The sequence below is a fragment of the Pantherophis guttatus genome, chromosome 11 (assembly GCF_059756535.1).
Source record: "Pantherophis guttatus breed Tessera chromosome 11, ASM5975653v1, whole genome shotgun sequence".
In the NCBI taxonomy this organism is placed as follows: Eukaryota; Metazoa; Chordata; class Lepidosauria; order Squamata; family Colubridae; genus Pantherophis; species Pantherophis guttatus.
The window spans coordinates 22007982-22033404 of record NC_142073.1 but is presented as its reverse complement, the minus strand read 5'-3'; the positions used below and the strand labels follow the sequence as shown (position 1 = coordinate 22033404).

Here is a 25423-nt window from a genome sequence, read left to right as displayed (position 1 = left end):
CAAAGTAAGGTTTAGAGATGGTTATACATTCATGAGTTGCTTGGAGCTAAAATATCTCCAGCAATGCCTTTTATCTTATGTCTGGGCTTATGTCAGGCCCAAAGAATCCATAAGTTCTAGTCAAGCTTTATTGCTCATGCCTATACAAAAGACTAGAGGGACCCGGTGGCTCAGTGGCTAAGATGCTGACCTTGTCAATCGAAAGGTCGGCAGTTCAGTGGTTCGAATCCCTAGTGCCACGTAACGGGGTGAGCTCCCGTTACTTGTCTCAGCTTCTGCCAACCTAGCCATTTGAAAGCTCGTAAAAAATGCAAGTAGAAGAAATAGGGACCACCTTTGGTGGGAAGGAAACAGCGTTCCGTGCAACTTTGGCATTTAGTCAAACCGGCCACATGACCACGGAGTCGTTTTAGGACAGCACTGGCTCTTCGGCTTTGAAACAGGGATGAGCACTGCCCCCTAGAGTCGGAAACGACTAGCACATATGTGCGAGGGGAACCTTTACCTTTACCTTATAAAAAAGACCAGTGGTGAAATCCAAATTTTTTTATTAGTGGTTCTGTGGGCATGGCCTGGTGGGCGTGGTGTGGCTTGGTAGGCGTGGCTTGGTGGGCATGGCAGGGGAAGGATACTGCAAAATATCCATTCCCTCCCCACTCCTGGGGGAAGGATGTTGCAAAATCCCCATTCCCTCCCCACTCCGGGGGGGGGAAGGATGTTGCAAAATCTCCATTCCCACCCCACTTTGGGGGCAGCAAGAGGTGGCATTTGCTGGTTCTCCGAACTGCTCAAAATTTCCGCTACCGGTTCTCCAGAACCTGTCAGAACCTGCTGGATTTCACCCTTGCAAAAGACCCTAGTCAACTAATGGTCAGGACTAAATTAGTGGTGGATAAGAACCAACAGAATTCAAGAAGCGTTGGCCTTAGACTGCTTGTGGGAACCATAATGACTCTACTAGGCTGATTCCTCTCTTGACTCCTCCCTCAGCCTCTGCCTGGCCTTTTCTCCTATATTTTGGGAAGATCAGGCAATATGGAGATGGCCTTGCCAAGGGTAATGGGGCAATTGATCACACAGAGGGGGCTTTTGTGGTTGTGGGGTCCCACATCTGGAATGTCTGGTTTAGGGGAGACATGTCAGAAACCTACATCGACAACTTTGGGTGGTGAACAAAGAGATTTGTTTTTCTATGTGCATTTCTATATTTTTAGGCTCAATTTGATTTTGAGTAAATGATGGGTTTTATGTTTCCTATAATTACCTTTTAAAATTTTTCAATTGCCTTCCATTGTTTGGTTGTTTGTCATTTTGTCATTTTTTAAAAAAGAACTTTTTAAATCAGTGGTTTTCTCTTCAGAGAAAGTTCTATATATACTTACAGTCATTATCCGAATATAGTTATACTGTATTTTAAGGCTTAATTAAACTTTCATTACCTTATCTTCCGATTCCTCCTTGAATTATGAGCCTTCCGCTGATTGAAAGTCTAATTTAGAGAAGTAAAAGAAGTATGTAGTTTCTTTTCATGAAAAATGACACGGTCACAAAAAAACCCACATTTTTACACAAAAGCTATACAGAAAAAAATCTGCTAGTATCCAATATTCAATTCGATACAGTCCAATACAAGAAAATATAATATATGATATTTAGAACAAAACCTGCCGAAGATTGTAATTCATGGAAAAACAATCTTGCATTTTAAAAACCTTGTTTTCAAAATGTATTTACAGGAGAAATCTTATGATTTTCTGGCTAAATACAGAATCTTCTGTATTTCTGTAACAAGGGATATGACCAAGGAGTTTATACATGAAAGTTCTCTGCTTTATAATCTTTCTCCAACAATCTTTAGTTATTTGGGTTTTCTCTTATTTTCGTGTTTTTCAAAGAGAAAGAAAAATCATTCTACCCACTTTATCCTAAACATAAACTCAATTGCACTCAAAGACCAGCTTAGAACAATGCAGTATAAAAAGTAAATAAGTCATATAAAAGTAATCCTTGACTTACAATAGTTCATCGAGTTCAAAACTACAACGGCACTGTAGAAAGTGACTTATGACCATTTTTCACACTTATGACCTGTCAGGTCTGCCTCTGGCACCACATCTTCTCCAGCCTCCTCATTGTCCGACTCGAGTGCCAACTGCACAGGCTGCTGGCACAGCACCACACCAGCCTCCTCGCTGTCTGAATCAGCTACTAGCTGCACAGGCCGCTGATGTGCCACCACACTTAGCAGCAGAAATTTTGGATGTGTGGATGTAAATTGAGGATGTTAGTTGCCTTCATTAGTAAGAGAAATATTTAACTATAGTGGCTAAAAGCCTGAATGATGTTTATTTTAGCCACAAAATAAATGCTAAAATAAACACTAAAAGCCATAATAAAATCAAAGAAATAATATACTTGCTGGCCCAAACCTAACCAAAGATAAATTAAAGATGCAGATAAAATTAGAAGCATAATAAAATTGCCCCGTATATAATATATTTGCATAAAAACAGACAATATCTGTGCACGTATAAATAGCACTCGCCAAAGAGGGAAAACGTACATCTAAAAAGCAATTAATTATGATAAGAAATGCAAGTAGAAAAAGATGAGGGGAGGGGGACACCCAGTTATTGCTACCCGACTTGGTGTGAGTGGAAAAGTTTGAAATGTATTTGGCCTTTCTTTCAGACTCCAAAGCTGCAATACTTTCAGTTTAGATGAGCAGATTGAGAAGCAATTGGGTTTTTTTATCTGGTCTGGCTGAACTAAATCTTCTGTTAAGCAGCCAAGAGTGTGGTCTTTCATGCACCAGATATTCCAAGGAGGATTTTTTTTTTTAATCTTTGGTTTAAGATTTTCTATCAGGATTGCACTTGGTCCTTGGTGCCCTCTGACCTTAGTTGCTTGCCTGCAGGCATTTCATTACCCAACTAGGGAACATCATCAGTGCTAGAAGGGAAGGGGGTTACCCAGCTTTGTCACAAAAAAGTTGTCTTTATCTGGGATTTAGACGGACAAATTAACCTCTCATTTCATTCGAAGAGTGTGAACCTGCCACTCTTACTCTGAAAGTCTTCCGTCGCTTCGTCCATCACTGTGTTTCTCCTCTATCCTTTTCCTTAAAGACTACTCTTAACTATTTCACATTTTAAATAATTTTTGAAAAAGTTTATTTTGTACACAAACAAACAAACATTTAATACATCAATAATTCCTTCCATGCGACATCTCGGTGTTTTCTCTCTATGACTTCATCTTTTTGTTGTTTCTTCTGTCTTCATTATCACCCAATCTATTACAATATATCTCCAAAAGTACAATATTCTAATTATACCATTTTTTTCATAACTATTGATTTACTTATCTATATCTCTTTTCTAACCAATGATAAAATTGATCCCATATCTTAAAATATTCTGAATCCTCCCTTTCTTTAATCCTCAAAGTTAATCTATTCATTTCTGCACAGTCTAATTTTTTTTTAAATTACTTCTCCTTCCAAAGGTATTTTCTCTGCTTTCCAATTTTGTGCAAAAACAATTCTTGCAGCTGTTATTACATGTATAATCAAATAAATATTTTCTTTACAATTTTTTTCTGGAAGGATACCCAAATAGGAACAGCTCTGGTTTTAAATCAATATGTTGTTGTGTCATTTTTTTCAACCATGTCTTGATTTTATTCCAGTAGTTTTTAGCTTCTGGACATGTCCACCACATATGAAAATAAGATCCTGGTAATTGGTGACATTTCCAACATTTAACGGATTTATCTTTAAACATTTTTGCCAGTTTCTCGGGGTGAGGGGGCATATGCCATCTGTAAAACATTTTATATTGATTTTCTTTATATGCAGTGGACGTTGTTAGTTTGTAATTCCTTTCCCATAACTGTTGCCATTTATCTAAGTAATTATTTTATAATTACTTATAAAGTAATTAATTTTAAATAATTGAGGGCCTATTCTTGTCCAGAATTCTCTCCTACCATCCTCGCAGTAGGAAAGTTGGATAATGTTTTGTACCCCTTATTGTTAAGCAATGTAGCCTCATTCTCACTTCCCAGGTTATTAATTAGTTGAAAACGTGTTTCTTATTCGGACTGCATGTTTCCTTTGAATATTGCAAAATTCTTTCTGGCTCAGAGCTCAAAATTGTTCTGAACTGTTGGGACCATTTGCTTCAAGTAGGTGGAGTCAGGGGAAATAAAACGCATGAAGGCAAATTTGGAGAAGGTTCCCCGGGGTAACATCTTAAGATCTTACTTGGGTTTTGTTTCAATGGCTTGCAAACGAGAGGGTCATCTTTTAAATGAAAACTTCTTCCATTGTTTGATGTGACCCTGGTGCCCTCACTGCAGTCCTTCTATCCAGGGGTGAAATGCTCCCGGTTCGGACCGGATTGCCCGATCCGGTAGTGATGGAGGCAGGTAGAGGCTTTTTTTCTGAAACTTCTTTTCTGCAGCTTCGTTTCTAATGCTTTTTTCAGACTCTGAAACCTCCATTTGAGAAGCTGGGCGGGGCTACATTCGGAGTATAAGACGCACCCAGATTTTCACTCTCTTTTTTTGGGGGAAAAAGGTGCGTCTTATACTCTGAAAAATACAGTACATTAAAACACTCTATAGCAAACATAATAAAACAATGCTTTAATATGTTTGATATGTTTGAGGGTGAGAAGCATAATAGCTGCCATACGGAGAATGCAAGTGATGCTATGTGTCTCATGATCTCATTTGCATGATGACATCATGACATGCATAATCACGCAAAAGTCATGCAAGTGTCATGGATGGAATAGAAATTTGAATGAATGAATGAATGAATGAGAAATGGTACGAATGGATTAAAAAGAGAAAGATGAAACAGGCTCAGACATAACAAAATTTGTTGAAGTAAAATATATAGACTATAAGTATTTTATAGGGATAAGTTTTGCAAATGGACAGAGTTCTGCATAAAAAAATGGGTTTTTTTCTTTTATTTTTCTTCTTTTCCTTCTCCTCCCTTTTCTTTCTTTTTCTTTTCTCTCTCTCTCTCTCTCTCTTTGTATCTCCTGTATTCTTTTTTTGGTTTTTGCTTGTATTTTTGTATGTACGTTTTTTCATTTCGTGTTTATTGAAAAATTAATAGAAATTTGAAAAAAGAAATTTGAATGAATGAATGAATGTATAAATAAATGTATACATGTATAAATAAATGTATAAATGTATAGATAGACAGACAGACAGACAGACAGACAGACAGACAGACAGACAGATAGATAGATAGATAGATAACATCATATCTTGTACCAGGTGCCTATAGGAATTGTGATAGAAAATATTAATTAAGGCACAAAATCTTAAAATAATTAACTTTTAAATATCTGGACCAATTATAATGGAGAGAGGGAGAGAGAGAGAGAGAGAGAGAGAGAGGTTCTGTGCTAGGAGCCATATTAAAAGAAATTAAAATATGGGGGACACAAATTTCACAGGCAGCGATCTTTTTTATGATGTTACTTTCCCAATATTGTTGCCTGTAGCAACAAATCATGGTGTGTTTATCTTCCGAGTCTCAATTACATCACAGCCATTGTCAGTCTAAAAATAAAGCTGATAAAAGAAAACCTTTCCTTGTCTCTTTCTCACCCACCCTCGCTAGAGAATTAGCTTTTGGTGTTCTATATTTAAAAATGCTGATAATTCAGTTATAAAACAAAAACAAAACCCTAACCCAACGAACCCACAAAATAAAACGGACGATTAAGCTACTTAGTTTTGTAAGATGCAGCTTGAAACGTTCTGGAATCACAATTCTGATACTGTTTAAAAATCCCCTTTTCCTGTTGCATACAGGATCTTAAGAGGCACTGGCAAAACTGGCCAACTAACAATCCAGAGAAATGAGTGGGAGATAAGAAAGGCATTTAAGGTGGGCTGGTCATAGATCTCTTTTTTGTTTTCCAAAAAAGTTTTTATTTTTTTTTAATTTGTCATAAACACATTTACATCTACAGTAATTTATCCATCATTTTTCATTCATCTTATCTTTTAACTTTCATTTTTGATTTTTACTTTTTTAGGGCTGCTCTTTTTATCTTTACCCCAACCTTTCTTCTTCTCCTCCCCTTCTCTTCCTTCCTCTTTCTCCTCCTACTTTCTTCATTCTTCCTCTCCTTCTCTTTCCTACTTCCCCTTCCCATCCCCCACTCCTCTCTTCTTCCCCCCTCCTAACCTTCTCTTCTGCTCCTCTTTCCCCTCCCTTTTCTTCCTCTCCTTTTCCCTTTTTTCCTTCTCCTCTCCTCTCTTCTCCCTTCCTCTTTCTCTACTCCTTCCCCTCCCTCTTGTTGTTTCCCTTTTCAGTTCAATCTAAAGTGGTATTCGAGCAGCCCCGATTTTCTATTTATTCTCATTTCAATTTCTTATTTGATTACTATTCATTTCATTATTTGTGCATATTTTTATAATGGTCTTAAATCTCTTGTGGGCATGAAAGGACTCATGGCCTATGACACATTTCACCCCTCCCTCTAGCTCAGCCCAGTCATCTCCTACAGTAGCAGATGAATTAAAGGGTAATGGAGCAAGTGCATTTCATTTTTGGTCCCCCCACCTCACCTGTTCATTTATCCAGAATTATGGAAGTTGTCATTTCATACATCCAGGAAACACCAGCTTGGAAACGATGGCTGTATCTCTCACAAACCAGAAAGAAGAGAATGATGCTTTTAGAGTTTCTTTTAAAAAACAAAAACTGATCAAGGAGAGATTCAACCTAGAAATAAGGAGATATTTTCTGACAGTGAGAACCATCAACCCATGGAACAGAAGTTGCCTTCGGAAGTTGTGGGAGCTTCATCATTGGAAGCTTTTAAGAAGAGATTGGACTGCCCTCTGTCAGAAATGGTGTAGGGTCTCCTGCTTGGGTGGGGGGTTGGACTAGATGACCTACAAGGTCCTTTTCAACTCTGTTATTCTGTCTTTCTTTAGCCTCAATTCATTTTCTCCATATCGTATTCAACAAAGCTTGGGCCGAAGTCTATTTAACAACAGAACTCAAAACCGTAGTGATTTTCCGTTCAATTAATCATCAGCTTGCTAGAACTAATTATCATCTTCTAAGTCTTCTCTTAGACTTCAAACAGTATCTTGCAAATCATTCTGATTCATCACTTGTATCATCAATAGGGCATCAACGTAACTCATCGTTTTAAAACTCAACTGTTGGAAATGGCTCGCTTTCTCTTAAAAAATGGTCTGATCTCTTAACTTATTGTTGTATATTGAATTCTGAAAATCAGCTTAAAAGATCTTGCTACAAAGAGCTTTTGCCATCTGGTAACTACCACAACTCACGAAACAGGGACAGTATTTATTTTAATTGCTTAATTCTAATTCCAACCTGCCCAAGTGCAGAACTCTTGGACTTGGAAAAAAAGTAAAGAATTATTGGCCTTTAAATGCTGCAATGCAGGTTCTATCATCTCTATGAACATTGATTGTGTAGCTGAAATAGTGAGACTTGGAACTAGATTCACAACCCGAGAAACCTCATTTCCACAGTCCAAAGCCAATGGCATGCTTCCTTGCTTCAACTTTTATTTTTGATAATAGAATAGAATAACAGAGTTGGAAGGGACCTTGGAGGTCTTCTAGTCCAACCCCCTGCTTAGGCAGGAAACTCTACACCACTTCAGACAAATGGTTATACAAACTTTTCTTAAAAATTTCCAGTGTTGGAGCATTCGCAACTTCTGGTGGCAAGTTGTTCCACTGATTAATTGTTCTAACTGTCAGGAAATTTCTCCTTAGTTCTAAGTTGCTTCACTCCTGGATTAGTTTCCACCCATTGCTTCTTGTTCTACCTTCTGGTACTTTGTGTGTGGGGGGGATGGGGGGGAACCTCCTGCAGTTACAGTATATCAAACTTCTTCTCATGTGGCTTTTACAACCAACTTCTGTTAGACCACAAAGTGTAATATGACCAACTTTTAAGAACCGTTTCAGGAAGGAGAATGAAAAATCAGAAAGGAAGTGAGGCTTGTTATTGCTTCTATTTCTAAAGCAGTATTTCTCACCCTTAGAAAGTCTAAGATACGTGGATTGTAATTCTAATATAGTTAGACCATGTATAATGGACAGACTGGATTTTATTATAGATTTTAGTTGTTATTTATTATTTTATACTAGAATTTTTAATTGTATATTTACTGAGTGTTTTTATTTGTTCAGGTCTCTGGACTAAGACTGTAATAAACAGATAGATAGATAGATAGATAGATAGATAGATAGATAGATAGATAGATAGATAGATAGATAGATAGATGATAGATATAGAGAGATGATAGAGGGAGAGAGAGGGAGAGAGAGAGATAGGATAGAGATAGATAGATAGATAGATAGATAGATAGATAGATAGATAGAGAGAGGATAGAGATAGAGATAGAGATAGAGATATGATAAGGAGAGAGAGAGGGAGAGAGATAGAGATAGGATAGAGATAGATAGATAGATAGATAGATAGATAGATAGATAGATAGATAGATAGGTAGGTAGGTAGGTAGGTAGGTAGGTAGGTAGGTAGGTAGGTAGGTAGATAGATAGATAGATAGATAGATAGATAGATAGATAGATAGATAGATAGATAGATAGGTAGATAGGTAGATAGATAGATAGATAGATATAGATAGATGAGAGAGAGGGAGGGAGGGAGGGAGAGAGAGAGATAGATAGATGAGAGAGAGAGAGAGAGAGATTTAAACTTCCAGAATACTTTAAGATGTGTGTACTTGAAATCTGCACATCTTAAAATTGCCAAGATTGAGAAATAACTCTTCGAAAGTTTGCAACAAGGCAGTCTGAATTTCAGTACCATGGACAGTTCCGGATGAGCCTGAACGTTCTCCCCTGCTGCCTGTTAATTTCTGCAAAAGTTTTATTTTCCTAGAACAGAGACTTCTGTCTTTCTTCGTTTTTCTCAGGGTGCTTAAGACTTTTGCTCAGTTCTCTCGATGCTTTTGAGCTTCCTACATATAAAGGCTCAAAGAATTTTCTTTACTTTGCCTACCTTTTGATACATAAGAAAAACGAATTTCTATGAGTGTGAGAACTTCTAATGACAGCATGTTTAAAAATACCCGATAGCGTATATGTAGTGCATATCAAAACCCAAACAAGCAGAACTTATGGACACTGGACAGTCCTGTTTGATTTCTAAAGGATGTAGCTGGCAAAAAATACCTGCGAGACATGATGCCCACAGTGGGGATTTTGGTGTGATGGATTACAGTGAAGCTTTAAGATAGAATTATTAGAATTAGAATTATTTATTTATTGGCCAAGTGTGATTGGACACACAAGGAATTTATCTTTGGTGCATACGCTCTCAGTGTACATAAAAAGAAAAGATACATTTGTCAAGAATCATAAGGTACAACACTTAATGATAGTCATAGGGTACAAATAAGCAATCAAATCATGCTAGAAAACAATCAATATAAATCGTAAGGATACAGCAACAAGTTACAGTCATACAGTCATAAGTGGGAGGAGATGGGTGATAGGAACGATGAGAAGATTAAGAGTAATGCAGATTTAGTAAATGTTTGACAGTGTTGAGGGAATTATTTGTTTAGCAGAGTGATGACATTCGGGAAAAAACTTCTTGTGTCTAGTTGTCTTGGTGTGCAGTGCTCTATAGCGTCATTTTGAGAGTAAGAGTTGAAGCAGTTTATGTCCAGAATGTGAGAGGTCTGTAAATATTTTCACAGCCCTCTTTTTGACTCATGCAGTATACCAGTCCTCAATGGAAGGCAGGTTGTAGCCATTGTTTTTTCTGCTGTTCTAATTATCCTCTGAAGTCTGTGTCTGTCTTGTTGGGTTGCAGAGCCAAACCAGACAGTTATAGAGGTGCAGATAACAGACTCAATCATTCCTCTGTAGAACAATGTGAGACAAGAGGCAGCCCAGCACAGAGCTGGGTAAGAGACAGAAAAAGAGTGTTAGGATAGAAATCCTAAATTCTTAGAATCTCCAAAGATCTATTCATTGAAGTCAGAGCACAGGGAGCCCTCAACTTACAATACTTCATAAACTGACCATTCAAAATTAACAACAGGACTGGGGGAAAAAAGCGATTTATGACCATTCCTCAAAGTTATGACTTTTGCAGCATCCCCATGATCACATGATCAGAATTCAGATACTTGCCAACTGATTCATACTTATGATGGTTGCAGTGTCCCGAGGTTGTGTGATCCCTTTTGGTGACGCTTCTGACAAGTGAAATCAATGGGGCAGCCAAATTCACTTTACAAAGGGGTTACTAACTGATTAACCACAGTGATTCACTTTACAACGGGGGCAAGGAAGGTCATAAAATGGGGGCAGAACTCATTTAACAAATGTCTCACTTAACAACAGACATTTTGGTGCTAGATAAGAGTTAACAGAATTCAAGAGGGGCTCGACTTGGCTCTATTATGGGAACATAATGATTCTAAGATGATTACCTGCTTGACTCCACCCCCAGCCCCTGCCTGTCCTTCTCATACACTGCCAAAGAATAGCAATTTTAGGCTATTCTAGTTTGGCAACTTTTTCAGCTGGTTTTGTTCCCATCACACTGGATTTTTGAAGAATTACAGCTTTGGGAATTAGTCCCTGAGTTTATTTTATTCCTCTGCCTTTCCCATCCCTTTTTCTGTGTGTGTTGTGACTTCTTCAATACAAGCATAAGGGTAGAAATTGTTCCATAAGCAAACAATTCTAGAAACCTTTTTTTTTTGGCTTGAAGGAGAGACAGTCTTTTAAAAATGAATTAGACATCTCAGTACCATATCAAGTCATGATTAATCTTGACTTTCATTTCTTCTTGTAAGTAGAATTGATCCCTTGGGTAAAACAAAAAGGCCAAAACATGTCCCAGATGCAGGAAGAACTGGCATAATTTTCATTTAGTTCTTTATAAAACATGACTGCGGATAAACATTTTTATTGGCAAGCTAAAGAATGCAGCTCCAATGCACCGTACAGAAAAAATCAATTCTTTCAACCATAAGGAAAGATATTCCATCTTAGAGTCTGGTCTAAGACTAAGCCAAAAGAGTGCATTTTCCATTTCTAGAAAAAATTGAAGAATAGAGAATGTGTCAGCCCTGCATAAATCTATAATACCTGGATCACTATCTTAATAAATAGAATCATTTATATAGGGGTCTTTAGGAATCATCTCCTCCTCCTCTTTTTTCTTTATTTAAATATAATATTTTTTTAAAAAATTGATTTATATGCCGCCCTTCTCCAGAAACTCAGGGTGGCTTACAATGCGTTAAGCAATAGCCTTCATCCTTTTGTATATTTTTACAAAGTCAGCTTATTGCCCCCACAAACTGGGTCCTCAATTTACCTACCTTAGAAAGGATGGAAGGCTGAGTCAACCTTGAGCCTGGTGAGATTTGAACTTACTAATTGCAGACTTGAGACAATTTGAGCTTGGAAATTGTCCTGAAGGCACAAATTTATTTAAAGAAGCTTTTAAACAAGGATGAACTGTGTTTGTGTGTCACACCTGCTCACACATGTTGTATAAAACCAGCCAGTGCAGTACAAAAACTATAATTTATTGGCTAGTATCCAATGCTGAGGGACACGGTGGCTCAGTGGCTAAGATGCTGAGCTTGTCGATCGAAAGATCGGCAGTTCAGCGGTTCGAATCCCTAGTGCCGCATAATGGGGTGAGCTCCCATTCCTTGTCCCAGCTTCTGCCAACCTAGCAGTTCGAAAGCATGTAAAAATGCAAGTAGAAAAATAGGGAGCACCTTTGGTGGGAAGGTAACAATGTTCCAATGTTCCTTTGGCGTTGAGTCATGCCGGCCACATGACCACGGAGACGTCTTCGGACAGCGCTGGCTCTTCGGCTCTGAAACGGAGATGAGCACTGCCCCCTAGAGCCGGAAATGACTAGCACATATGTGCGAGGGGAACCTTTACCTTATCCAATGCTGGCTTGGGTATTCTGAGACTCGAAGTCCACACATCTTAAAATGGCTAAAATTAGGAACCACTGCTGTTGGACTTACCCATCACCCTGTCCAAGGCCTGGGAGACAGCTAGGTTTTCAGTGACTTTCTGGACAACTTCAAGGTGGGAGCTGTATGGATCTCTGGAAGAATATTAGTTCAGAGGGAAGCTGTTTGCAGCAGACAAAGCCAAGAGCCACCACATTAATTTAAGAAAGTCAGAAAAACTTCTCTAACTCAGTTAACTAACCCTAACTAAACTAACGCTGTTAGACAGTTGGTGCAAAGCTAGTCCCCTTCCCTGTGGTGTACCATGGATACTTTGAACAAAATAAACTATCTGTCAGGTTTCGATGCTATCTCAAAATAAATGAACTTCCAAACTGCCGATCTTTAAGGAAATTTTCTCTTTATTCGAGCACAGCAATCTGATCCTGACTCTTTTCGCGGTCAGTACTGACCTTTGCCCCCCAATCCCTCCCTTTCCGATCCCCAATTCTCTGCTTCTCATTGGCTATCTTCCAAGTCATTTTCCTGATTCCTTCTTCATCAGGTCACAGGAATGTCTCCCCCCTCCCCATCTTCGAGGAGACCAAATCTTCGAAGGGATTTAGCAGGCAAAAGTTCAGGCTTCTCCTCCCTTTTCTATGTCAGTGCTGGGACGCTGACACTAGCAATCTTAGGCTGTCAAAACTACTCTTTAGTGAGGGGTCTTTGCTGCTCTCTGAGCTTGGATGTTTTCTTGCAAATGTTTCGTTAACAAACTAGGTATCATCATCACTACTAGAAGGAAAGGGGGGGGGAGAGGAGAACTATGGAGTTCTTAGTGCTCTCTGAGCTTAGCTGTTTTCCTGCAGAGGTTTCATTACCAGACTAGATAATATCATCAGTGCTAGATGATGGAGGAGGAGGAGGAGGAGGAGGAGGAGGAGGAGGAGGAGGAGGAGGAGGAGGAGGAGGAGGAGGAGGAGGAGGAGGATTCTGGGGTCCTTGGTGCTCTCTGAGTTTAGCAGTTTTCTTGCAGATGTTTCATTACCAAAGTAGATAACATCATCAGTGCTAGATGGAGGGAGGAGGAGGAGGAGGACTGTGGGGTCCTTGGTGCTCTCTGAGCTTAGCAGTGTTCTAAGTAACATCATGATGTTACTTAGTTTGGGTAATGGAACGTCTGCAAGAAAACTGCTAAGATCAGAGAGCACCAAGGATCTCTCATTTCAATCCCGAGCTATAAATATTCTCCTTTATTGGTACTATTCTGTAGTTAAAAAGCATTGTAGACTTCCCTGGCTGTGTATGCCATATGCTTAAAAAAATAAAAAAAAATCCCTCAATCAATCAATAAAAAAAAAAAGAAGAAGAAGAAAATTTCACTAGTTAGAATTGGCAGCCAGGTGGCCGACTGTGATTTTCTCAATTTTTCTGGAATTATTTCTGTTCTTCAGCAGATAGTATCGAGTCTTCTGCCGTTTATGGATGGCTTCTTCAGCTTGTCATTTTGTTGAAGAATTTGATGAAGCAGTTCCTTCTTCTTTCGTGGTTCGAATCGTTCTGGCTAAGTAGGTTAGATGGATTGATTTAGGTATCGAGGTACCTTTGCATGCTTCAGCATTTCGACAACATTTTATTCGTGAAATTTGCTCGTGAATTTGCTCGTGAAAAGTGGAGGTTTGCAGCTTTCCAAAAGCTTTTCTCATTCTTTATGACAGGAGGAGGAAGGTTGGAAGAAAGAGTTAAATCTGAAAAAGAACTTGCAGGTGAAATGAAAGGATTTTTTTTCTTTTTTTTTCTTTTTCTTTTTTAAAAAACAGATGGATTGGAAGTTACTGAGCAAGACAGAGCTGTCAATCACAGCCAGCATTGAAAGCCTTATCGGGATAAAAGATTGTGTAAAAACACGAGCAAAGGGAGGTGAAAATAGGCTTGTCAGGGAGTGAGTCGATAAAGAAACTCTCTTTATCGCAAATTGAGTGCCAAGTGAAATAATTGGGTGGGCTTGTATGGGGGTGAAAATGAACTTCATACGAGGAAGATGAATGACCAAGCCAGCTAAATTTTTAAAAGCATTAAAATATAGGATTAACACACAATATACACTGCTCAAAAAAATAAAGGGAACACAAGCAGAAGACATCCGAGATCTGAATGAATGAAATAGCCTTATTAAATATTTTGTTCGTTACATACAGTAGTTTTGTGTTCCCTTTAGTTGTTTGAGCAGTGTATAAACTACTGTATGTAAAGAACAAAGTATTTAATAAGGCTATTTCATTCATTCAGATCTCAAACACAGATCTTGTGTTCCCTTTATTTTTTTGAGCAATATACTTTAACTCTAAAACAAAAATAAACAATAGAGATAGATTAGATATAGAGATAGATAGATAGATAGATAGATAGATAGATAGATAGATAGATAGATAGATAGATAGATAGAGATAGATTAGATAGATAGATGGATGGATGGATAGATGGATGGATGGATGGATGGATTGATAGAGATAGATTAGATAGATAGATAGATAGATAGATAGATAGATAGATAGATAGATAGAGATAGATTAGATAGATAGATAGATAGATAGATAGAGATAGATTAGATAGATAGATGGATAGATAGATAGATAGATAGAGATAGATTAGATAGATAGATAGATAGATAGATAGATAGATAGATAGATAGATAGATAGATGTAGATGTAGATGTAGATGTAGATGTAGATAGATAATAAACAGACAGACACAGAGAAATTTAGCAATAGCACTTAGATGTATATCCTGCTTCACAGTGCTTTACAGCCCTCTCTAAGCTGTTTACAGAGTCAGCCTATTTCCCCCAACAATCTGGGTCCTCATTTTATTGACCTCGGAAGGCTGAAAGGCTGAATCAACCTTGAGTCAGTCAGGATTGAACTCCAGGCTGGAGGCAGAGTTTGCCTGCAATACTGCGTTTTAACCACTGCGCCACCAGGGCTCTCATATAGCAATATCCCTTAGACTTATATACCGCTTCACAGTGCTTTCCAGCCCTCTCTCTGCAGTTTACAGAGTCAGCATTTCACCCCCAACAATCTGGGTCCTCTGACCTCAGAAGGATAGAAATTCTGAGTCAACCTTGACCTGGTCAGGTTCAAATTCCAGGCTGTGGGCAGAGTTAGCCTGCAGTACTGCACTCTAACCACTGCGCCACCACGGGTCTATGTATGAAAAGCAATATTTATTTATTATTTATTTATTGGTTCAATTTATATGCCGCCCTTTCTCCGGAGACTCAGGGCTGCTTACAATGCATTAAGCAATTGCCTTCATACTTTTGTATATACCTGCTTAGTAGGGCTTTTGGGGGCCCCCAAGCGGTGTTCTTTTTTATACAAAGTCAGCTTATTGCCCCCACAATCCGGGTCCTCATTTTACCTACCTCGGAAGGATGGAAGGCTGAGTCAACCTTGAGCCTGGTGAGAATTGAACTTGCAGTAATTGCAGGCAGCTGGTGCTACTTAACAGCACTTTAGTCTGCTGCGCCACCAAGGCTCTTAATATATGGATTCAATGATTAAAAATGTTTGGAACTTTTACCTAATCCTCAAAAGTCATCAAAGATAATACCAAGCACAGCTCACTTTGAAGAGACTGAGAAGTTCAGCAAAAATGCCCCACTGTAAAGGAATTTAGAGCTGACTTTGGGGGGGCGGGATGTACAAAAATGCCAGTAAGGGGTATTTGGACAAGGGAATATACAATCCAGGAATAGAAAGTGTTGCAATATTTTTAGGATCAGACTCAATAATAATAATGAGAGTTAGAGTTTCAAATATATTTCTCTTTAATTATAGTAGGCATTCTATATTCACTGAATATTCACAGATAGAAGCAAAGAAAATGGTGAAGGTGGCTCCTTATATATACAAAGGGTGGAGCCAAGAGTGGGAGTGGTGAATTATGAATACATTAAGAAACAAAGAATAAGTTAACCCCTGATACCCCATATATACATTATTTACACAATAGGGAATAAGGCATTTACATCTGACAAATCCCCCTCTAAATGCCGGTTCGCTATACAACACCAATTACATTCAGATTCAGGACAATATAAGACATACAATTTGGAAGTTAAGTATTTGTGCTGTTTAGAAGGTAAAGGCTTCGTTAATATGTCAGCTAATTGTTCAGAGGTATCGCAATGCACTGCTTTGATAAATCCATCTTGAGACAATTGTCTCACATGCTTAAATTTTATATCTATATGCCTGGATCTTTGTCCAATGGCATCGGATCTAGATATTTCAATAGCCGCTTTATTGTCTTCATGCATAACAAAAGGCAAAGCAGGTTTTTTCCAAACATCTGAAATTAAATCATTAAACCATACAAGGTTATTTGCAGCTTTGGATAAACAAACATATTCCGCTTCTGTGGTTGAAGTGGCTACCAGTTCTTGTTTACCAGTGTACCAGTAAACTGGACAGTCATTTAACAGAAAAATATAACCAGAAGTACTTTTTCTGCATGATGTATCTCCAGCCCAATCCGCATCTGCGTAACATGTAAGTCTTGGTTCTTTATTATCACTAGGCTCTAATACTAGACAAAAGTCTAATGTACTTTTCAGATATCTTAAAATTCTTTTGACAGCTTCCCAGTGATACATTGTTGGTTTACTAACGTGCCTTGATAATAAATTGAGTGGTAATGCAATATCTGGCCTGGTCCAATTAGATATATAAAGAAGTGAACCTATGACTGATCTATAAAATGTATTATCCTTGAATTCAGGGGAAGATTCATCAGTATTTCTAAGGAAATCAGTTTGCATAGGAGTGTCACAGGGTTTGGCATTGTTTAAATTGCATTTGTTTAGAAGTTCAATAATCTTATCTTTCTGAGTAAGTTTGAATCCCCTTCTAGTTTTGTTAATTTGTACACCAAGGTATTTGTTTACTTTACCTAGAGATTTCAATGAGAAATGTTCATTTAACTTGTTTACAAAGATTTCTCTTCTCTCTCTGTGTTTTCCTATATATAAAATATCATCTACATAAATCAATACAAACTCAACGTGATCATCACTCTTTTTGACAAAGAAACAGTTATCAGCAGTGGTAGCGTTGAAATCCATGGTTTTAAGTACTTTTACCAAGCAATCGTACCATCTTTTGCCAGATTGCTTTAATCCGTATAAACTCTTGTTCAATAGCCAAATTTCATTTTTATTGGTGTATTGACTGTGAGGTGCTCTTACGTATATTTCCTTATCTAGTTTTGCGTGTAGGTACGCAGTCTGTATGTCATATTGAAATACATCAAGATTGAGTGTGGATGCTACTACTAGAGCTGTTTTAACACTCTCTGTTCTTACTGTGGGGGAGTATGTGTCAGTATAGTCCTCCGGATATTTTTGTGCATAACCTTGTGCAACCAATCTAGCTTTGTATAAGGTATTGCCTCCTTCTAGATTCTTAATTTTATAAATCCACCTGGTACCAATAATTGTTTTATCTTTGGGTGCAATCGCAGGTGTGAATACATTTAATCCTTGCAAACTCTCCATCTCTTTTTTCATAGCTAGTTCCCATTTTTCTTTTTCTTCACGAGGTAGCTTTAATACTTCCTCATATGTATTAGGTGTTATTTGTTCACCATCCATATGCATTATGTAGTCTTTGTATTTATTTGGTATTTGATTTCTGTTGTTCCTAATAGCTCTTTCTGGTTTGCTATGGTAGTCATGCAAATATCTTGCTTCCTTTTTTGTTAATGTGTCTGTCTTTATTTTGTGTTGACTATTTGTCCATGTTTTGGTTTTGCTTTTATTTTTGTTAATATTTTGATTTTCTATCGTCCCTTCCTCACGAGATTTGGTATCCTTGCATTTATTCGGAAATATTTCATTAAGATGTAATTTAGACCAGTTGGCCTGTTCATGGAACACAGCTGTTCTGGAAACTATAAATTTATTATTATTATCAATGAATCTGTACCCTTTGGTGCCAGTTTCATATCCCATAAATCTTAATCTTCTGGATACGTTTTCTCCCTTTCTTCTCAATTGTTTGGGTATGTGTACGTCTGCAGTGACCCCAAATATGTGCATGTGTGCTAATTTTGGTTTCCTATTATACATCACCTCATATGGTGTCTTATTCACAATACTGGACCAGGTTCTATTTTGAGTGTAATTTGAATAATGTAGGGCTTCTGACCAAAATTGTTTGCCTAAACCAGCATCCTCTAATGTGCATCTAATCATGGTTTGTAATGTGGAATTCTTTCTCTCTGCAATCCCGTTTTGGAACGCAGAAAATGGACTAGACGTGTAATGTAGCATTCCTCTATCCTTTAACCATTGGGAGAATTCTTTAGACATGAATTCACATCCCCTATCTGTCATAATTTGTTTTATTCTGATATTATGTTGTGTTTCTATGCGTTTGTAAAATTCCTTAAATTTTTGAAAGGTTTCATCCTTGTGTTTTAATGTGTAAACAAAACCATAGCGACTGTAATCGTCTACTATTGTTAGGAAGTAACGTTTTCTATAAGTGATTGATGGAGTTAATGGACCAACTAAGTCCATGTGTACTAAGTCAAAAATTTTGTTAGTTGATCTGGTGGATTTTTTTGGCCTGGGACTAGTTTTTAATTTAGTAGATTTACATACTGAGCATTCCAAATAATTTTCACAATTTTTTATTTTGACACCTTCTGCGTGTTCAGTCATTTTTTGTACTACAGGAAAACTTGCATGTCCTAACTTCCTATGTAAGATATGAGCACACTCGTCATGAATTGGTTTACCTATTTTTGGTTTCTTCTCATTGTGTGTATCTGTGTGATCATGAGATATTTTACATTCATCATTGTCACTGTTACTAATATTTTCATCATCTGCCTCAATGCAATCTTCCATGTTTGAATCAATGTTATGTAACCATCTTTCTTTTGTTATCAGATAGGGTAGGCCTCCTTTAATCATCACAGTGCCTACATTTGTTTTATTCTTCTCTAAAGTTGCTTTTCCCTTTGAGAAAGCTATATTGATGTCAGAATCTCTGCTTAATTTTATGACACTTAGTATGTTATGAGGTATTTCTGGTATTAACAATACCCCCTCTATTTTTCCTAGACCAGGCAAGGTCACATTCCCTCTGCCTAATACTTGAACTTTTTCTTGATTAGCTACCTTAATTACAAACTTATCTTCTGTAAATGAAGACAATATATTTTTGTTATTAGTGGTGTGATTAGTTGCTCCAGAATCAATAAGCCAATTATTGTTCTCACTTGGTTGCGTTTTAGTGTTATCTTGTTTATTTAGTCCATTCAGTGAACCAGATTTTCTCTCTTTTGAATTTTCTCTGCCCCCTCTACTTTCTCTGTAATTTGGTGGACTTCTATATTTATGTCTATCTGTGGAAGACTGTCTATAATTGTATTTATTCCTATATTCTGACCTATGTCTTTCCTTTGAAATTTTGGGGCAATCTCTTCTATTGTGTTCTCTGGACCCACAATTGTGGCATTTAAAAGTTTCATTATATTTTTCTTGGAAAGCTACCTTCCTAAAAGGTTTGTGTTCTGTGTGATTGCTATAACGATTTTTTCTTGAATTGTCTTCTGCTATCAATTTGTTAGACAGACTTTCTATTGACAAATATCCTAGATTGATGGTGTCTAAGTGTGACATAAAACTATCCCATGATGAATCAAGTGAGTTGATAATAACACTTTTCATTGTTTGATCTGAAATCACTTCCCCCCTCAAATGCAGCTCAGCTCTTATTTTGTTTAAAGATATTAAATGCTCACTTATGGAAACCCCTGGTTTTACTCTGGAAGAAAAGAAGTCCTTAGACATTCTTGTGGTGGTAGCTACACTATCGCTGTGAAACAAATTAAACATGCATTGAATTATTTCTGAAACAGTTAGATTTGGTTTGATGCTATGATACATTGCAGGAGACACGCTAGATATTATTAAGAAAAATGCCTTATGGTGTAAACAATCTATTTTTAAAGTCCAAGGTCTTCTTGGGGGACTAGTGATAAAAAATAGTAAATTTTCTTTCATAAAGACAACCTGGAGCTGTTGATACCATTCTTGTAAATTAATGCCATCAACCCTAAGTTTTGGGAAGTCACTGGGTAAGTTACCCACATTATTTTGTCCATTACTTACAACCTGAGGTAGTCCGTGGTCTCGCAAGTGTAGGAAATTGCAAAACGGCATGGGAATGCTCGCAACGAGTCTGCGCAGTTCTCTGGCCAGTTCAAGTCTTTCCGGACCGTCTACGTAGTTTCGCACATGCGCGTTGTTCATTTCTTCTTTGACGTCGTCGTGGAAGGTTCTCTCCATTGTAGCTCGCTCGCTCCGTTCCTCTTCAGACGAGTCGGTCTCTGGCTCGGTCTTAGGAGTTCTGATGGCGGCGGCTGTTCTTCTCTTTCTTTTGGGTGCGTTGGCACTTGCTTCGGTCTGCGGTGTAGGGCGGAATCGACATGGCTCTCTGGGCTCGGGCGTCTTCGTTCTCGAATTCAGGATGGGAGCGTGCAGGTCTTGAAGTATCGGCTTGTTCGCTTGCTTCTTCGTTGGCGCTTTGGAAATTTTTAATTTTGGCCCGAATGCAGCAAAAAGCGTCTTCATTGCTGACTTTACTTGTGATTTCGTTAAGTCGTTTTCATTTTCTGATTCTGGCTCTTCCGAAGAGTTTGAATCCTCCTTTTCACTTTCGTTGTCTGATAACGTTTTTCGCGCCAGAAATTTTGAACTGAGCATTTTGATTGGCTCTGCTTCGCTTACTTTGGAGGCTTGTTGAAACCAAGATGGCTGCCATTCAAAATTTCGCGCGGGATCACATCTTTTCTTTTTCATAACGACTTTCTCTGTAGTCATCTCACTCACAGTTTTTTGGTCTTTGGGTTTCTCTTTAGCGATGTTTTTCTCTCTCGCTGCTCCGCTGTTCTTCAGCATTTCTTGGAGGTTCGCGATGAGGCTTTCATCATTCTTCTGGCTTTTTAAAAGCTTCAGTATCTCTGACCTGAGTTCGTTATTTTCTATTTCGATTTCCTCCTGGCCGTCATTTTCATTTATTAGTTCTTCTTCTTCAGTGGTGTATTCTTCGGATTCTCTCGAAATCGCGTTTGTGGATTCGTTGATTATTTCTTGTTCAGTTTCTATTTCTTTGCTGTAGGCCCTGGTGTTGGGCCTATCTTTCTTATACATTTTTAGTTATTTATTGAGTCAATTAACCATCCTCTGCTACCAGTTTGTTGCAATATTTTTAGGATCAGACTCAATAATAATAATGAGAGTTAGAGTTTCAAATATATTTCTCTTTAATTATAGTAGGCATTCTATATTCACTGAATATTCACAGATAGAAGCAAAGAAAATGGTGAAGGTGGCTCCTTATATATACAAAGGGTGGAGCCAAGAGTGGGAGTGGTGAATTATGAATACATTAAGAAACAAAGAATAAGTTAACCCCTGATACCCCATATATACATTATTTACACAATAGGGAATAAGGCATTTACATCTGACAGAAAGGAGCACAAGAAAGAAGCTTAGACTAACTGCATTCATTTTGTTGGGACAGAGAAAAAAACCTTTCCAGATTCTGTTGCAATTCTCTACAAATACAAAGCGGATTTCCTGAAATCCCTGTGGTGATTTGATCTGACTTACCTCAAAGGTTTGACACCGCTGATTGGTTTTTTTTCTGTCTAGACTGGAGACAATTAGAGTCCACATTCACACATCTGGCCTCCCTGTATTGTTTAGACTGGAGTCGGCATTTTTTGCCCACCTACGGAGTCCTTCTAATTGGCAGATAGAATGCGCCAATTTTCTCCCTTTTTTTCCTGTGTTTATAACAATTTTATTAATTTATGATATAACATACACACACACACACACACACACACACCAAAAAAATACCAAAGCAAAAAGGAGGAGAGATAGGGAAGGGGAAGAGAAAAGTGTGGAAGAGAAGAAGGAGAAAAAAAAGAAAGAAAAGGCATTGATTTCAGACTCCCTTTGGTGCAGTAAAGGTAAAGGTTCCCCTCGCACATATGTGCTAGTCGTTCCCGACTCTAGGGGGCGGTGCTCATCTCCGTTTCAAAGCCGAAGAGCCAGCGCTGTACAAAGACATCTCTGTGGTCATGTGGCCGGCACGACTCAATGCCAAAGGGGCACGGAACACTGTTACCTTCTCATTTCCCAAAGGTGGTCCCTATTTCTCTACTTGCGTTTTTTATGTGCTTTCGAACTGCTACGTTGGCAGAAGCTGGGACAAGGAATGGGAGCTCACCCCGATATGCAACACTAGGGATTCAAACCGCTGAACTGCTGACCTTTCGATCAAAAAGGTCAGTGTCTTAGCCACTGAACCACCAGGTCCCTTGGTGCAGTAGAACAAGGTAATAACATCAAACTACTGTTTAGTTTTACATAGTAGTTTAAACTAGTCATAATAATTTATTTATTTATTATTATTTATTATTAATTAAATTTCTATACCGCCCTTCTCCAAAAAGGACTCAGGGCGGTGCACACCATATCTATCGAATGCAGAGGTGTCAAATTCAAGGCCTGGGTGCTGGATCCTTAGTGCTTAGATCTGGCTTGTGGGGCGACCCTGGAAATAGCAAAAGACCAGCCTGCGGTGCTTCTGCCAGCGAAAACAGTTCCGGACTCTCCCGAGTTCCATTTTCGCTGGCCGAGAGTTGCAGGAGGTCATCGCAGCCAAAAACGGAGCTCGGGAGCCTGTTTTCGCTGGCAGAGCGCTGGGGCCTCCACAGGCGCCCCCGACACGAGTGACGTCGAGCTGGCCACATCCACTCCGGCCCCCTGAAGTCAAACACAACCCTGATCAGTGGTGGGATTCAGCCAGTTCTTTCTGGATCATGCAAACTGGTAGCGGCGACTGTGGGAGGCTCTGCCCACCTGCCCGGACATAATGCATGACTACTGCATATGCACAGGAGGTCGTGCGCATGCGCAGAGGTGACATTTGCGCACTCACATTTCCGAGCCGGGAGGGAGGTTGTAGAAAAAATGGTTTTAAAAGTTTTTTTAAAAAATGGCCACGCCATCCAGTTACATTACCCCTCCCAAGCCACGCCCACAGAACCAGTGATAACAAATTTTAGATTTCACCACTGGCTACATCCATACTCAATATAATCATTTCTCACATACAAGTTTAACATACATTGACATAACCATTTCTGGACATTCACTACACCTTCATTTTACCATTCCTCTTCCTGTCCAACCATTCATAAATTTTAGTCCAGATTTCGTAGTACGCTGATTCACTTTTATCCTTAAGCTCCAAGGTTAGTCTGTCCATTTCTGCACAATTAAGGATTTTAGTTAGCACGTCTTCTTCCGAGGAGGTTTCTTTGCTCTTCCATTTTTGGGCAAAAGCTATTCTTGCTGCTGTTAATATGTGTAATATTAGGTAGATTGTATTCTTGTTATATTTGCCCTCTATAACACCTTTGAATACTTTGAGATGCTATTTCTGTTTTCCTTTTAGGTTTTCTTACTGTTTTAATTGTTTTTAACCTGTAAAAATGAAATGTTTTAATACTGTGTGTGACCAGCCATACGCTAAATAAATAAATAAATCTATAATACCTAATAAGAAAAACTCCGGTTTAACTTCTATTTTTAATTTTAAAATCTTTTCCAGCCAACACCTTATTTGATGAAATTTTGGGCTCAGTTGTGGTCGAGGACTACAACTGTATATCTCCGGCAATATTGTGGCAAGCATTATCTGCACAGGGAAGAGTTTACCGCTTAATTTTTTATGTTGCTATACATGAGTTTGTTAGCAGAGAGAACAAGGTTTCGTTGTGCTCGTATCCACCATAAAATCAATTTAAACCGGTTTAGGAACACTTGTTCTCTAAAAAAGTCCTGGCATGTGACTTTTGAAACCTTGGTTTCAAAGACGGCAGCATTGATTAAACGCCTTCAAACACATCCACAAATTCTTTCGGCTGAACTGGTTGTGAATTGCTTGGTGTTAAATGTTCTACCTTCCCCCCCCCTTTTTTTTTTAATTCCCTGCATTCTCATTCTTTTCTTCTTTCTTCTTTCCCTTTCCTCCCAAGTAACGTGGATACCAAGGAGTTGTGTGGTGAGTACCTTTTTATGTCTTGATTGCACAATGAATGCCGGTTTCCCATTTGTGATTTTAATACGGGGTTGGCCAATTTTGACAACTTTTAAGATAGGTGGACTTCAACTCCCAGAATTCCCCAGACAGCTTTGCTGAACCCCCAGCAGCCCAACCTTGGACACCCCTGTTTTAACAGGAATCGGTGGCATTTTGACAGGGTGGGGATCAAAACAGGTGTGGCATTCCAATTCAGGCCCCACCCCTTTGTACCTGTGTGTGTCTATAGAACAGGGATAGGACTGGGATTGTTAAACTCTAACTTCCTTCTTACTTTGAATACTCTTCTGAATACTGCTGACATGCCTACAGGGTATTTACTGCTCAAGAAAGGAATATATGCAATTATTATTATTATTATTATTATTATTATTATTATTATTATTATTATTATTATTATTATTTTATTATTATTATTATTATTAATATTATTTCTATACCGCCCTTCTCCCGAAGGACTCAGGGCAGTGTACAGCCTGATTAAAAGCACAAAGACAAACAAAATTTAAAAATAATTAAAATTATTAAATGATAGGCCCAGTTATAAAACCCCAAATTTAAAATCCCATATTTAAAAACCAATTAAAATCTTTACATTGATAGCCCAGCCTGGCAGAACAACAAGGTTTTGAGGGCACAGCGAAATACACGGAGATCAGAGATTTTACGAATATGAAGTCTGTATTGTGTTGTAGAACTCCAAATATCGTCTTAACATGTTGTGTGAAATAGACCAATGTTCAAGCAACTGTCAGGTTTACTTACGTGGGAGTAACATGCAAACACATGAAACAAACAGAGGAACTGAACTGAAGTATGAGCCAGCAGTGTGCTGTAGCTGGGAAAAATGCTAACATGCCTCAACAAAGGGATAGTTACAAGATCACGTAAAGTGATAGTACTGCTTTATTATACCACACCGATCAGACCACAGTTAGAAAACTGTGCCCAATTCTGGTCACCACGATACTAAAAAGATTCTAGGATTCTAGGAAGAGTGCAGAGAAGGGCAACAAAAATAATTAGGGGACTGGAGGCTAAAAACATACAATGGTTGGGGGAACTGAGTATGTCTAGCTAGCCTATCAAACAGAAGGGTTAAAGGTGAAATGATAGCAGTTTTCCAATATTTGAGGGGCTGTCAAAGAAAAGAGAGGGTCAACCAGTGGTGAAATTCAGAAATTTCCTCTACCAGTTCTGTGGGTGTGACTGGGTGGGCGTGGCTTGGTG

At 38.4% G+C, this 25423-nt stretch overlaps 1 protein-coding gene across 1 annotated transcript in view; it reads left to right on the top strand.

The window, feature by feature from the left end:
* Positions 1 to 25423, top strand: part of NECAB2 (N-terminal EF-hand calcium binding protein 2) — a 217849-nt gene that overhangs the window by 77068 nt on the left and 115358 nt on the right. Inside the window, exon 4 of the mRNA XM_087877001.1 lies at positions 24129 to 24154. Coding sequence (XP_087733127.1) covers positions 24129 to 24154 — 26 coding nt within the window. The remainder of the gene's footprint in view (positions 1 to 24128; positions 24155 to 25423) is intronic.